This window comes from Penicillium psychrosexuale, assembly GCF_028828465.1.
Source record: "Penicillium psychrosexuale strain IBT 29551 chromosome Unknown utg000006l, whole genome shotgun sequence".
In the NCBI taxonomy this organism is placed as follows: domain Eukaryota; kingdom Fungi; phylum Ascomycota; class Eurotiomycetes; order Eurotiales; family Aspergillaceae; genus Penicillium; species Penicillium psychrosexuale.
Window position 1 is genome coordinate 125,384 of NW_026643191.1, and position 14,302 is coordinate 139,685.

The following is a 14,302-nucleotide window of genomic DNA, read 5'->3' on the forward strand; positions in this document are numbered from 1 at the left end:
GTTAGTAGTTACTAGTCAGTATATAGGGGGTTTGAATGTGAAGTTTCCTACCGGCAGAAAATAAGTGGGTCCTCGGCCTTCCGATGTACTGGGGTTTAAATATTAATGAAACATGACTGTAAATAAGCTGGTAATGTGGGGGTTTCTTTTTTTCCATGGGCTATCGCAATTTACCGGTTTTCACTTTCACGCTTTGAGAGGTATCCCGTTGACAGTCAAAGTTTGAGTCTGAAGGTTTAGAAATAAATTACCTCCACAGGTATTAGACGGTTTGCCGATGTGTTACCCTGTCGAGTTGAGACATGTATTTCTTTGTACAAATTGGGAATGAATTAGGAAGAGAAAGAGAGTGTCGAGCTAGGCAGTGATATTTAAGCTGCTCGCTGATAGGCCTGTTCGTATATAGGATATATCAACGAGTGTACCTGGTACCTCAGGGAAATAATAATATAATAAATAATATATATATAATAAAAGAAAATATAATAAATAACCGATATAAAACCAAAATAAAATAAATATGCTCTTCTACGGTCCCATCCGCGCCGTTTTTCCTCCCCCTTCAAGGTTATATTCTAATACTTGAGGCTCCCCTCTTCTGGATCTTGATCTCTGTCAGCGCATTTCGTTTATATTATGCTCTGCATTCGCAACATCCCGGCTACCAATCCAGCCTGACCAGGGATCTCTTTCTCTGATTTCAAGGTCGTCTGCGATCGCATATGCGCTTACGTTCTTTCCCCTCTCCCCCCCTTTGTCTATTTCCTGGCTTTTCAAGTCCACGCTTTAGCTATTCGCGCTCTCGGATCTCACCATGGCTCCAGGCAGTGGGCGCGACTTTAACTGCTCGTGGGAGCATTGTGCGAAGGTGGGTGTCTCTCCGCGGGCTCTACTCGTCATCCTCTAACCGGTTTAGTCTTTCAATCGCAAATCCGATCTCTGTCGCCATTATCGCATTCACACCAATGAGCGGCCGTATCATTGCACTGTAAAGGACTGCAACAAGAGCTTTATTCAGCGCAGTGCCTTGACCGTACACTCGAGGACCCACACTGGCGAGAAGCCCCATGTCTGTGACCATGAAGGCTGTCAGAAGGCATTTTCAGATGTAAGGGCTTGAATCTGTATGTTGCGCATTTACTCCATTTACTGATTATTATAGTCGTCGAGTTTGGCCCGTCATCGCCGAATCCACACCGGCAAGCGACCATATATATGCCATGAACCTACCTGCGAACGCAGGTAAGTACTCTGCGTGGAAAGTCGACAGCACTATTCTAATTGTCTTGTTGAAACTGCAGTTTTTGTCGCAAGACCACCCTCACCAAACACCAACATCGCTCCCACCCCCCAGGGAGCTTGACCCGACCATCCTCAGAAGATGCGACCTCCGAGCACTCGTACCACCAAACACCCGTGCCGGTCTCGGGCCCAGGTGAGCAGTACATGCTCGGCCAGCAACCGTATTACCCGCAATCGGCGACGCCGAGTCATGAGTATTACTCGCCACAGAGCGTGCCGATGGGCTCCGTGCCGGTTCACGAAGCTGCCCCTCCGATCGTGCCGCAGCCTGTACCTGGATCCTCGCCGGTAAACATGCCACACCCGCAACAGCCACACCCGCAGCACCATGCGCATCCGCAGCAGCAGCAGCACCAACAATATCTACAGATGATGCAACAGCGTTACGAGACCAGTCCGCGTGCCAACTACCTCCCAGAACAATACCAACATCCGTCTTTTCAAGGCCATCAACTGCCACCCGAACAGCCAATGATGGTTTCATACCACCCAAACTATGCGTACAAACCCCCAGGCTCCCGTCTCTTGAACCAAGCCGAAGGGACTGACTGGGGCTTTTTGGGAGTAGGCTAAGACGAGACTCCACCTAGATTGTGGACCCAATGTGTGTTTAATGCCCGTTACGACTTTCCCTGCTTTCTCCGGCTGTGCCTTTGCTTTTTTTGCAGATCAGAAATCCGCATATGTTTGTTTCTGGTTCTGGTTCCTATCTCTGCTCCATTTCTAGGTTTCGGCGCTTTGATTATGGATTCCCCCTCGATATTATGTTATTCTTTTTTCTATATATTGTCATTTTAAACGGAGGCAAAGGTGTTACCCTTCTCGGCGAATCTTTTCTTGATACCTGAACATGGGATGTTTTCTTCTTTCTTCTTTTTTTCTGTTCTATTCCCTACCCCTGCGTGTATTGGTCGTCTATTTTCACCCAAGAATTTCCTTAAGACGGACATTCTGATATTGCCCAATGATATATCAGCAACAGCTAGTTGTTTCCCAGGAATATTACTGCGATGGAAACTGCACTCTGATTGGCTCCAAGACTTAGCCTTTGAACAGAAATCCTTTCCACATCGTATATTCACTTCTCTTCTCAGCCTCTCATATTATCCTACATCCTCGAACTAGTTCTCGAACTACGGAGTACATAGTTCATAGAGCATCATGTCTGATTGATCGAAATAAATTACATGGCATGACTCGTGGGCTTCTCCATTCCTTCTGTTCCAGATTCTTTTCTTTTTTTTTTTTTTTACACGCGGTGGCCCCATTTTCCTCGGAAAGCCAAGGACAGAGCCAAGGGCCAAGGGAAATTCGAGGAGCGCAACCCTGTCTCGCTAACAAAGACGTTTTTTTTTCTCGCAATCGTTTTCGCTTACCCTTCTAGAATCGGTGACAATTATATTGATTAATATTCTCTTTTAGGAAGGACACTTCAGAGATCTAGACAAATATTTCCATGACTCGCTAACTACTCTCTAACTAACTACAACATAACTAGTTACAGTATCATGATTCATTTGTCTGCCTTCAACAACACCCCTGTAGAATCCATTCGGCCCCTTCCCCGAAATCCCGAATGCAACAACAAGTTGTTTTATCCCTCAGACATATTCCGTAGTTACCTATTACCTATTACCTACTAGACGAATCCTGGTGGATATCTCGGTAGGGATCTATCTCTACCAGACTACTTAGTCTCCACCAAAGCGGACACGCACTAGTTCCCTGCTCTGCATAGTTATTGAGTAACCGATTTCGATTCATATCCAACGTTGCACTCTGCCTAGAACAATATCGCCACTGGTAGCAAATCAAAATACCACTCGACAGCTCCGTGGGGGTACCGGGTCCAGAATAGTCCTTGGTTAACTAGTGTGTTAGTATTAGTGTTAGTGTTAATGTAGTTACATGGCTCTGGCCCTGGCCCTGGACAGGCCGTGTGGCGAATAGGAAAATTTCTCTCTTTTTTTCTAACAAGGGTCTGTTTGCCTTTGCCGCTTCTCGAGACGAGACGAGACCTTGGTGAGACATCTGCGTACTAGGGAGGTTGTGTAGGTTTGTTTGATTGTATACGGGGTTGGGTTGGGTTGGAAGGTACGTACAAGGTACTTGGGATTCATTGGCATAGAGATATATATACGATGCAGCCAATCAGAATCGAGGAATGGAGGGGAAATGCCAGGAAGTAGATTTAATTCGAATATCTGACCCAAAATAATTGAATTAAAACAACATTCGATCGGACGAGTAGCCCACGCCATTGTACATAGTGCAAATATCGACATCCTTCTATTCGACTATCGTCTGCAGCCCGAAACCGGTTTTCTTTTGGGTTGTCAGGCTACTGTAAGGCTCTCAAACTACAGGCGGATACCATTTCCGATTTGAAATAGAATGGAATACTACAGCCTCTCCTGATGACTGTCTGTCGTTTTACCTCTCCTTTTCGTTTCGCGGGGATCTCTTTCCCTGAATATTCAAACGGGGTCTCCGGTCTTTTGGGCCTAGACACCAACGCAGATCCATAGTCACAGGGGGAGGGGGGGCAGGAGGGGGCACCAAAGCCGTCCGAGAGTGGGGAGATAAACCCCGGTGAACGTGTGGAAGGTGAAAGGGCCGGTAGATCCCGCCTCCAGAAGGATCACCAATTTATTTCCAGCCGGAGGAGAATAAGGACACAAAGACCCGGCCTGTCGGGCCTTTTCCCGGCGGACTGGATGGTATGTATGTATGTACCTGCGCACTATTCCGGACGCTACTACTCTATACTACTCTATAATCTATGTAGGTGGACGCAAAAAGCCTCATATTACTTACTTCGAGCCGAGGTGATCTACGATTTATCTCGTATACTAGTAACAATATAAGTGCCTCCGTGGTGTGTTTCCTCGTGTTTTTCTCGTGTTTCATGGGGCCCCTCCCACATGCAAGTCACAAAACTAACTACGCAAACTGGGCGTTGTGCTAGCCTTGAAAACGGGGTCTGGTTTGACTAGTTGTCTCCAATACCCCCAATCGTGGAGTCTTGACGGGGTCCCGAGAGTTGTTCATCTCGCTTCTACCATCTGAGACTTTAATTTACTGATCCTAGCCTAGCTACTCCGTAGTTAGTGATGTATACTACTAGTATTCATTTTATCTCCCTCCAATCGATCTACCAAATCACAAAGTGGCGCTCCCGTCCTGCGATGGGGCCCAACTTCCCGAGCCGCCATGCAATATAATATAACTAGGTAGTAGGTAAGTAAGTAAGGCTGGACTCCGTGCTCCGTACCCCGTAGCTCCGTAGAGAATCCGCCCCGGCGAATGCAAATCCAGACTTCGGGCGATGATCAGGACTGGAAATGGCATTGGGCGGGCGTACCGGAGTTTCAAGTTCGCTTAACGGGGCAGCTACTCCCGTGGGCGCATATACATTCCCTGGCGAGACTAGGATCTAATCTAATCGCTTGCTGGGTTATATTGTATCAGGATATGTCGGGGTGGGATGAGAGGGAATATGCGCGATGGTGATTGGTTCAATCTTGCGTGTATATGGTGGAAGACGCAAATTTGATGGAACATGCAATCCGAAAACGAAACAAGCTGATTCACTGAATCGAGAAATCAAATGAGGCATGATATCCAGCGACTGCCCAATCCAAGCCAAGCCTTTTCTCCTCGTATCAGGCTACTCGGCCTTGATTTTTCTCCAGGGGCAGGCAATAGATGGAGGACATCATACGAGCGACATCGAAGCACAGCAGTATTTTTGAAACCTATTTTGCAACAAGCGCAATACCGGAGCAGAGAGAAATAGGACAAGAACTGCAAGCCTCAAGGGTTGGAAGGGAAGAGCTATGCGCAACTATTTCCGCTTGTGGGTTGATCGGCTATGGACTCATTTCCTGATTGCAATCTAATACTTATAGTAGGTATAGGAGAGTAAGTAAGTACTCCGTACTCCGTAATAAGCTCCGCTGTGAGATCCCTAGGGTCGGTCCTAAGAGTCGGTGTGGGGGTATTTTCTAACGGCGATCTAAGGGGGATTAGGAGGATGGACCCACCGAAGCTGGACTGCCGTGTGAATATTCAGAGAGCTCGATATGAAGTGCTAGAACCAGGAATTATGATGTGTATGTGTATTTTGTATAGTTATAATGGATATCCCTATGCTGTATATTGTGTATAGGTTCTGGATAGAAAAATGGAAGATGACGACACAGAATGTAACTATATAGCTAGTGTCGGAGTTAGGACATAGGCTATTTCCTATTCCGCACTCCGGAGTACTCCGTAAAACAAAAGTAATTAATAGTAGGCGCCGTTGCACGGAGTCTGGCTTGCCGGTGTTGACGCGGGGTGGAGACGTCAGCTTTTAACTACTTTCCTAAAGGGGTATGTAGTGTGTAAGAACCCCTGGTCGGGTAGTTATCTGAATCGGGGTTATTTCAAACCTATCAAAAGGAAGTATGTAAATGATATACGTACTTGCATTCTATACTATACTGTATACTGTATACGGTAACTACAATATATACTATATACTGTATACTTACTATGTATGTATGTTGTATCCAAAGTCAGGAGCTTGGGCCTTCGGGAGCACCGGGGTACACGGCACAGAACCTGGTAGGTGCGGGTATGGTATTGTCACAACGCTTGACATTGCGGACGCTATGGACCGTTCCCGAAGGTCCACTGGACTCCGGTACTGGTGTATTGGAACGGTAATCTAGTATATTATCGTACTGAATAATCGACCGAACCACATTGGCCCAAAAGCAACAGGAAAGAAACACTTGGCAAATCCACAATGTAACCTGTCAAAGACAATTCGAAACCTCACCTCTTAGCCGGTGAGTTTCTGGTTCCATGTGGTCCCCGATAAGACCTGCGCCGTCTACATCGGGCATGGTAAGAAAAGAGGAGTCCAAGGAGAAGTGGAGTATCCAGTTCGATTCCATTATATTATACATAATGTGAGAATCCCCAACTCATGACCTATTCTATCTAGAGTCAGACTAGCCCGATCCATGAGACCTCCGAAACAAGCTTTGTGGAATGGGGTAGAGGACGCGTTCATCTCAGATCGGGGTTTATCCAATGAGTTGGACGCGAAGTCGTTTCCGAATCGAGGCGATGTCCAGGTACAATGAAGCCGTGGGTCGGACCTTGAAATGGTAAGTTGGATACGAGCGATCGACGGATTTCAGTCCGTTCGGGTATTTTTGCGGCTCAGGCCGATCTCAAAGTTCGAATTTGGTTTTGGAAACGACAATACACAGAAAAAAACAGCGAAAAAACAAATACATCTGAAATTACCGCTCGGCTAGAAAGTTTCAACGTTCTAAAATTATATCTTCTGGAAAGGAGTTCGATGAACCAGAGTTCGTATTGAAGGGATGTCTGGTCTAGATTACGCGGGATCCATAGATCAACATCTTAAAGTGAAGCTATGTGTGCCGAGGAGATACAACATAGACATTCTGTTACATCAGATCAACCCACTCTATCTGGTTCTTCCACCCTAAGGCGTGCTAACCAGATCTGTTTTCAGATCGGATCCTCGTTTTATACGGTTTCTATCGTGACACGAATGAGTCTTAATACGAGTAGTACATGTCCGTCATTCAAGTCCAAATGCAAATCATCTCCTCAGCATTAAAATACAGGACGCCATAGTTAACTAACTTGTAGCCATCCCGTTCTCTGAATTCTCAAGAGATGCCCCAGGCACTCACCCTAACCGCATCTGGAAACTTTAGACGAAAATACCGGCGCCTATCACAGTGTGTGTATCCATATCACGTCCATATCCATATCCACCTGGGCGTACAATAACTTACTCCTACCCCGTACAGTTAATAATAATATAGTTGATCTCAGTGTACGACGCTGGTAACGGCTGCGTTTATAAGCCTTTTTTCGTGCGACGTCATCCGGGCTGGATAAAGATGTTGTACCATGTAGACCAGGCTCCTATCTAGGAATAGCTATCCTGGCACAGATACAAGATGCGAATACCAGTCTTGGATTCCCGAGGTTAAGGCTGATCGGAGATTTTTGGAAATGGGGGCTGATGTGGCTTGGCTGGGGAAATTGGGTAACTGGGGAAATTGGGTAACTAGTTAAGGCTCTCAGTAGTCAGAATGTCAGATTGTCAGATTGTCAGAATGTCGCGAGCACATGGTGAATGGCTTTTTGACCGAGGCTAGCTGGGAGGAGATTGGGCCGGTGCGATATTGACCACCCCTCCTCAGCTTGAACACGAGCACAAGTTGCGTGATATCGGTACTTGCGTGGTACATGCAATGCTGACCTCGTGTTCCGTTATGTTAGGTCGTTATGTTAGGTATGGTTATTCGAGAAAAGACAAGACGCAGTCTGAAATATGTGCATGAATACTCTAACGTAGCTTCTCTAAGCCTTCCTATAAACCCCTTTCCAGCTACCAGCCGAGCTAGCAAGTTGGTGTTGACACAAAAGGTGAAAGTAAAAAGCCTACTCATCCGCAACAGCAACCTCAGCATCCCACTTGGGCGCGCCCATCAGACGAGCACGCTTAACAACACGCTCAATACCATCAAGACCCCGCTTCAACACATCCATCTTAGGCCCGTAACTCAGACGAACGAAGTGGTGACACGGGCTGTCGAAGAGATCGCGACGCTTGGCCGGGTTCAAGTCGAAGAAGATACCAGGCACAACGATGACCTTCTGGGTCAGCAGTGCACTGAAGAAGTTCAGACCGTCGGAAATGTTAGCCTCCTCAGGCAGAGGGGGTTCGATGGAAGTCAGATCGAGCCAGACGTAGAAGGTCGCGCCGGGGACGTCCTGGACACGGAAACCGATATCGTACAGACGGCCCAGGACGTAATCGCGCTTCTCCATAAAGTGCTGCTGCAGCGCCTTCATCTCCGTGCGCACCAGCCACGGCTCCAGCATCGGGATCGCGGCTTCTTGGAATGGCACGTTGGCACCACCGTCGAGGTACGATCCTGCGGAACCCAGGGCGTTGACAAAATCCTTGGGTCCGACCACCCACGCAATTCGCCAGCCCGGAAGGCGGAACCGCTTTGTGAGCCCATCGATCAGGAGAACGTCTATGGGTCCGGTTAGCCCATGATCAAAAATTAGGTTTTCGGCGCGGGTATCGTACCATCCTTGTCAACGTCGACAACGTTCGATGCACCACTGATCGTTGATCCGTCGCAGCCCGTTGTGTAGTTGTATCCGCCGTAGAACTCGTCCAGAATCAGAGTCGCGCGGTCACGGCAGAGGTCCTGGATTTGTTGCAACTCGTCTTGTGGCATGAAGTGGCCCGTGGGGTTACGGGGGTTGGAGGTCAGCAACACCTGGGTGCCACGGGCGATTTCCTCGGCGATCTTGTTGGGGTGGATGTGGTAGTGGTCCTCCTTGGAGAGAGGCAGGGGAATGGGAGCAATCTGCAGGGAATCAGTAAACGGCAATATTCCGGGCTCAGCTCTTCTAACGCACGTTCTTGAACAGAGACAACATCTCCGAGTACGCAGAGTAATCGGGGATGGGGAAGGACAGATACGAGTTTCCGAGAATGGCAGCAATGCGAATCAGACCCGCACGGCCACCGGGGACAATGCAAACATTCTCCCAGGTATACTGGCTCTCCTTGCCCTGGCGGTAGTGGTCGTTGTACAGACGAGCGACGGCCGCGCGTAATGGCTTGATACCGGCGGTCGGGCCATATTCCCGGGAAGCGGATGTGATGGGAATAGCAGTCGGGCGAGGGAAACTTCCCTCAATGCCGTCGTCAGCCTCGGGGGCTCCCTGACCTAGATTGGCCCAGCTGGAAGGATCATCGGCGTAGCCATGCTCGCAGGCTCGCTCTGTGCACCAGACGACACCGGTGGAGGCACGGGAAGCGTCGAGACCGGCGTGGGGACGGTGACCTTCGTGAGCCTCTCGAAATTGCCGATGGGTTTCTGAGTTGAGTTCTGAGGGTTTCCAAAGTTAGAAAGCTAGAAATGTCAGAAACGTGTCATTGCATACCGTTATCCGACAGGTCCTTCTTGGCCGAGGGATTGCGGTTCTCGGACGGGCGTAGGATGCTCAGGCGGCGGCCGGAGAACGACATTCTTGCGAGTTTTCTGGTTTGATTATAAAAATGATTACAGCTCCTTTCTTATAAGGAAAATAGGGAACTCTCGGAAGTGGGAGGGGCAAAAGTGAAGAAAAAAGCCATCTGCAGCGAGCCGGGTCTCTTTTATAGGACGCAAAGGCCGCTTGCCAACACATACTAGGACGAGCTCACCGACTCGACTCCTATTCATAATTCCCTCAATCCTCAGGGGCAACAGGCGCTCCGCGCATATATTAATAGCGCAGACCAATACGGTGTGATCTTGAGATATTTCCTATTTAGTCTTTTAGTGGGCGATCTTCCGAATGGTAGCCGGGAGTGCCGGAACTACGTTTCGGGTATAATATTCAGCTGCTAATATAAATATAGCTATTCCCATACAGAGCTATAACACAGAGCTATAGCTACTCCGTATACATCGTAGCTGTACGGAGTAGACTAACCTGGCCTTGCCAAGAATATCGGCTATCCGACCTGCTCCGGCATCCCGATCTGATAGGCATGTGGATACGGATTATAGGTCTGGTATAAATTCCACCGGAAAATATAGAAAAATAGGCATATATATCATATGGAAGCTTCGTACGTTCGTGGACATTGAGATACTAGTAGATCAGTAAAGAAGATAACAATCCGCGAAATGGGAACGCAAAATCAGAAAAAAAGAAACGGGACGTCTTTATCCCTTCACCTCGTCACCAGGACATCATTCATGCCGTAAACAAATCATTAGATGCTCGCCTGGAGACGCCACAGTCCAACTACATGTTTGCCACGGCGTGGCTCGCTGAAAGTCACAAAGAAGAAGGGGAGATAGAAAGAAGTATCTCCCCCGAGAACGGCTGCTCAACAGTTTCAGGCCAAATCCAGTTGGGTAATAAGGGTCAGGATGGGAGAACGAGCGCCACAGGCGATGCAAAGCATTGAAACGACGAGGATCAATCCTCGCCGGGGGGAATCAAGGGAGGGTATTAAGTCAAGAATGAGCGGAAAGCAAACAAGAAAACGAAGGATCTAATCGACCACCTGGCAGTAGAGTTGAATCTCTCCCACCAAGCCCTTGGCGAGCATATCACGATGTTGTTCCCGCCATTCCAGGAAAGCGAGCTGGACCGCCTCGTCGCTATCGATCGTGACGAAATCACCGTCTTCATCCCGGTAGCGCAGCCGGACGCTTTTGCTCCCGATGGATCGATCAGTGAACCGAGCGAGTTTGGCATCCACGCGGTCCGTCAATGACCGGAACATAATGTTGGTCGCAATTACCAGCGTGACATAGTTGTCCTCAAAATTCACCTTGGCCTTGAGTTGAGTGGGCATGTAGTCTCCTTCCTCTGGCTCTTGGGTCAGGGGCGATGTGGCAGGATCGGAGATTTGCCCAGAATTGCGGGTATCATTATATTCCGGCTCGTTAAAGTGCGTCGTGTGGAGTTGGGGCTGGGTACGAATGGGGAGCTGGGTGTTGGTGGGCGAACCGTTCTGGCTGCGGTTGACGGGGGTTATCATGTTGGCCATGTGCGCAGGGATCGGTGGCACGGGGACATTGTCGACGGTCTGCATAGTGTGCACTCCCATATAACGCCGTGACTCCGGATTGTTACTGTGATGATGAATATCAGGGCTACTAGCCGATCGCATCCGCTGGGCCATGCCATTTGCGTGAGACTGCGAGGCTGAGAGTGGAGGCAATGACGGACGCTGAGCACCTCTTGGAATAGGCTGAGGTGGGAAATATCCGCCAGAGGTTGTTCCATCCCGCGATGTTACACGAGACAACGCTGGTGCTGTGTAGCGAAGGGTATCCTCATTCCAGACCGATGATTGAGTGGTGGAATTGGTATTCTGACGACTGAAGGAGAACCCTGCGGATTGAGAACTCGATCTTGTGGAAGGAGTCTCGGTCGTGGGGGAAAAGTAGGAGCTTACGTTTCGATCACCGGGGGACATGCTTTCGCTCCCGGGGAACTGAGTGTGCAGCGCAATCGTTGGATCGGTTCCCGCATAGCGCGGTCGGGTATTGGGGTGAGCAGCAGAGATGGCGCTACCATTGGTGGCAGATCGGTTTCTCAGACTAGTACTGGACGGATTTCGGCTCATGGGGAATTCGGATTGATATGGATCTTTGTTGCTGGCATCATCGGTATCATACTCTTGTTGATAGGGATTGGGAATGTGCGGCATGCCCTCCATGTATGTGAACTCGCTGTCGGATGTACCGGTATTGCGCATAGTGCGTCGCTCCGCTTGAATCACCCGTTGGGTGTCAATGTCCTTGTACCAAGTCCGCATGGTGTTCTCGTTAATATATCGGATGATAAAATTGTCAACGACACCAGGGTCTCCTTTCCAGAAAATCTGAATACGATAGAGTCCTGTGGGAACCGATTAGAGGTATATTTCTTAACTTAAGAAGCCAAGCGTGATCCTTACCAGGCTTTTGAAGACAAACAATATCTGTAACGTTGGCCATGTAGATTCGACCTTTCAGTTGAAGACGAGCCTTTCCTTTCGCATTCAAAGACGGCTTATCTTTTTGCATCATAAGCTTGGACTTTTGCTTGTTGGGATTGATATCTTTGCAACAGAGAAGTATTCGCTCGAAGAGATAGATATGGAACTAAGAGCCATGTTAGTGACGTGCCATTTTGGGAAACAAAGCACAAGATCAGACAGTACCTCTCTTTCGCTATCCTTTCCACTGTCTCCCTTGACAACTTGGAAGGTACCAAATCGAAGAAGATCTCCGAATGACTCCATTTTCAATGCTTTCCAGTCATCCACGCGCTCGGATAAATCAAGTACCGCCGCAGTCAAATGTTCTTTGTGGATTGCCTCGTTAGCAAAGTCCAACACAGTCTGGATGCAATTGACTGCACGCGTGATATCGGCCTGCAGTTGCTCGTCTTCTAATTGTTTGCGTAGCTCCTGAAAAGGTACAGTTATATTAGCTCGTTGGTCTTGAACCTAGCATTCAGCAAACTTACCAAAAGCATCAGCGGGTATCGAGTCAAACGCTGGAAGGGTTTCACAAAGAATCCATTGAGCGTTTTCGGCTGAGCGACCATTTGCTGCAGATCTATATGGCGTGGCGCACTTTGGATTTTGTCCCAATCCTTCATACAAGCTTCATCACAACGCATCTGGTTGGCAATGAAAGGCTCATACTGCCGGAAAGCATCTTCATGCAGGAAGAAAAGGTGACCCCAGTTCTGCATTTCTTCTGGCAGGGCGTAGTGCTGCTCCATGCGAATCAGGAACCGTTGGGCAAAGTCTAGTAGGTTGTTTAAATTGAGGAAAATCTGATGGCTCGCATCACCTGTCAAAGCACCTGTCTCTTCCAGTTCCTTCTTGAGCGCTTGGAGATTCTGCAGGTGATGAACATAATCACGCTCCGTCTCCAAAAGTTCCTTGAGGATATGCTCTCGCTTGGTAAGCTTCACATTGGTTTTCGCGCTGGGAGCCTCTAGAACCTCGGATTGCTTTAGTTGACCTTGCATCTCGAGAATGTCTACCACGCGGTTGACCATTTTGATCACTTTGATGAATCCAGTGGTACTCTCGCCGTAAAGGTCGGTGATCAAAAAGCAATCCTGCTGAGGGAATGCCAGCTCTTGTAAACAGGCCTGTAGGAACTTGAAGGTCGCCGCTTTGGGACGCTTCGCCTCAGTTACCTTCCCAGGATCAATTTCCAGCGGCTCGTCGGGACCAGATGCATTATAGATGCTCAATAGTGGATAGCCATTTCTGAGACAATTCCACAAGGAAGCCACCGGATCTGTATTTCCTCTTATGCGATCATCATCATCCATCTCTTGCAAGTATGACTCAAAGTTGGGAACTTCGGATAGCCGTCGTCTCAGATTGACACAGCTCTGGTAGATCGATTCGCCACCACGGCGGTTGATGATGTTATCCTCGGCGACCGGAGCGCCGCTCATGGCTGAAGAGTCAATCATATCTTTCCTCGGGGGCCAGATATAGATGAGTTAGACCAGCCAGGCTCAACTTAAATCTGCACAGCAGACCCAAGAGGGATAGGTTCGGAAGGATCGACGGGCGTCGGAAGTGGAGAGATGACGATCATGAGTTCCCCGGGGGCGTAAGCTGCGCGGCGCAGGGGGTGTCAAACGAGAGTTTCGAAATTCCGACAGCGATCCGATCAGTTGTCGTAGGTGTGATTTTTGAAATATACGGATCCCGGGAAGCGCTCTCGAGATTAGAGATACCTATATATTTGTTCGAACCAATAGCGCGAATATCAAGTACGATGCACCGTAACTTGAAAAGGAGGGGCTCGAGTATAATCCGACCTTCAGCCAGCCCCAATCGATGGGGTTTGGGGATTCGAGTGTTTAAAGGACCGCTGCAGCCGGGCAGGGGAGTCAAATCAAGTAAAAGAGAATTTGGAGGAACACCTTTGCGAAAGGGCCAGTCACTAGGACACGACGGAGGACAATCGAAGTCCCGAGAAAAAGGGGGCGCACGGAATAATAGGATAAGAGAAGCCAGAACAAGAAGGGCTCGGTAGTTAGATGAAGTCAATAACCAGAACGACAGGAGCAAGCACAACAGCTGAGAGTTCTGCTGATGGAACAGAGGAATAGGGATCCTTGGGGCCGAAGGAGTCTGGTCAGTTTCCTCAAAGGGTTTAGCGTGTGTTTTATGGGGCGGTGTGGTGTGGAGAGGGGCAGCTGTGTCAGCAGCCCTCCACCTCCCAAGGTTGGGGGTCAGGGCTGGGCAGCCTAGGCCCTAGGATAAGGCTGGGAACTGGAGGGCTGGTGATTTGGGGTGCTGGAGAGAGCTAGAGGGTTGGAAAAGAGAGCTAGTAATGCTGGAGTAGTTATGTACATTCGTACCTTTTGTAGGGGGTTTGCATACAAAAGGTACATTCACTGAGAT

General features: G+C 48.7%; 4 protein-coding genes across 4 annotated transcripts; 1 reads left to right on the top strand and 3 right to left on the bottom strand.

The window, feature by feature from the left end:
* Window positions 1-814: 814 nt before the first annotated feature.
* On the top strand, window positions 815-1,875 carry N7518_009893 (putative C2H2 finger domain protein; the record flags this gene model as incomplete). Its single annotated transcript, XM_057190819.1, has 4 exons — window positions 815-868; window positions 917-1,108; window positions 1,163-1,242; window positions 1,302-1,875. The coding sequence occupies 4 exons, from the start codon at window positions 815-817 to the stop codon at window positions 1,873-1,875; spliced, it is 900 nt and encodes a 299-aa protein (XP_057036955.1).
* A 3,989-nt stretch (window positions 1,876-5,864) lies between these two features.
* N7518_009894 (uncharacterized protein) lies at window positions 5,865-6,197 on the bottom strand (the record flags this gene model as incomplete). Its single annotated transcript, XM_057190820.1, has 2 exons — window positions 5,865-6,016; window positions 6,131-6,197. 2 exons carry the CDS (start codon window positions 6,195-6,197, stop codon window positions 5,865-5,867), a joined length of 219 nt encoding a protein of 72 aa, XP_057036956.1.
* A 1,588-nt stretch (window positions 6,198-7,785) lies between these two features.
* N7518_009895 (pyridoxal phosphate-dependent aminotransferase) lies at window positions 7,786-9,397 on the bottom strand (the record flags this gene model as incomplete). The annotated part of the gene is made up of 4 exons (XM_057190821.1): window positions 7,786-8,387; window positions 8,444-8,729; window positions 8,782-9,257; window positions 9,313-9,397. 4 exons carry the CDS (start codon window positions 9,395-9,397, stop codon window positions 7,786-7,788), a joined length of 1,449 nt encoding a protein of 482 aa, XP_057036957.1.
* Window positions 9,398-10,417: 1,020 nt separating this feature from the next.
* N7518_009896 (Rho family guanine nucleotide exchange factor CDC24) lies at window positions 10,418-13,359 on the bottom strand (the record flags this gene model as incomplete). Its single annotated transcript, XM_057190822.1, has 4 exons — window positions 10,418-11,775; window positions 11,834-12,020; window positions 12,080-12,328; window positions 12,388-13,359. The coding sequence occupies 4 exons, from the start codon at window positions 13,357-13,359 to the stop codon at window positions 10,418-10,420; spliced, it is 2,766 nt and encodes a 921-aa protein (XP_057036958.1).
* Window positions 13,360-14,302: the final 943 nt, after the last annotated feature.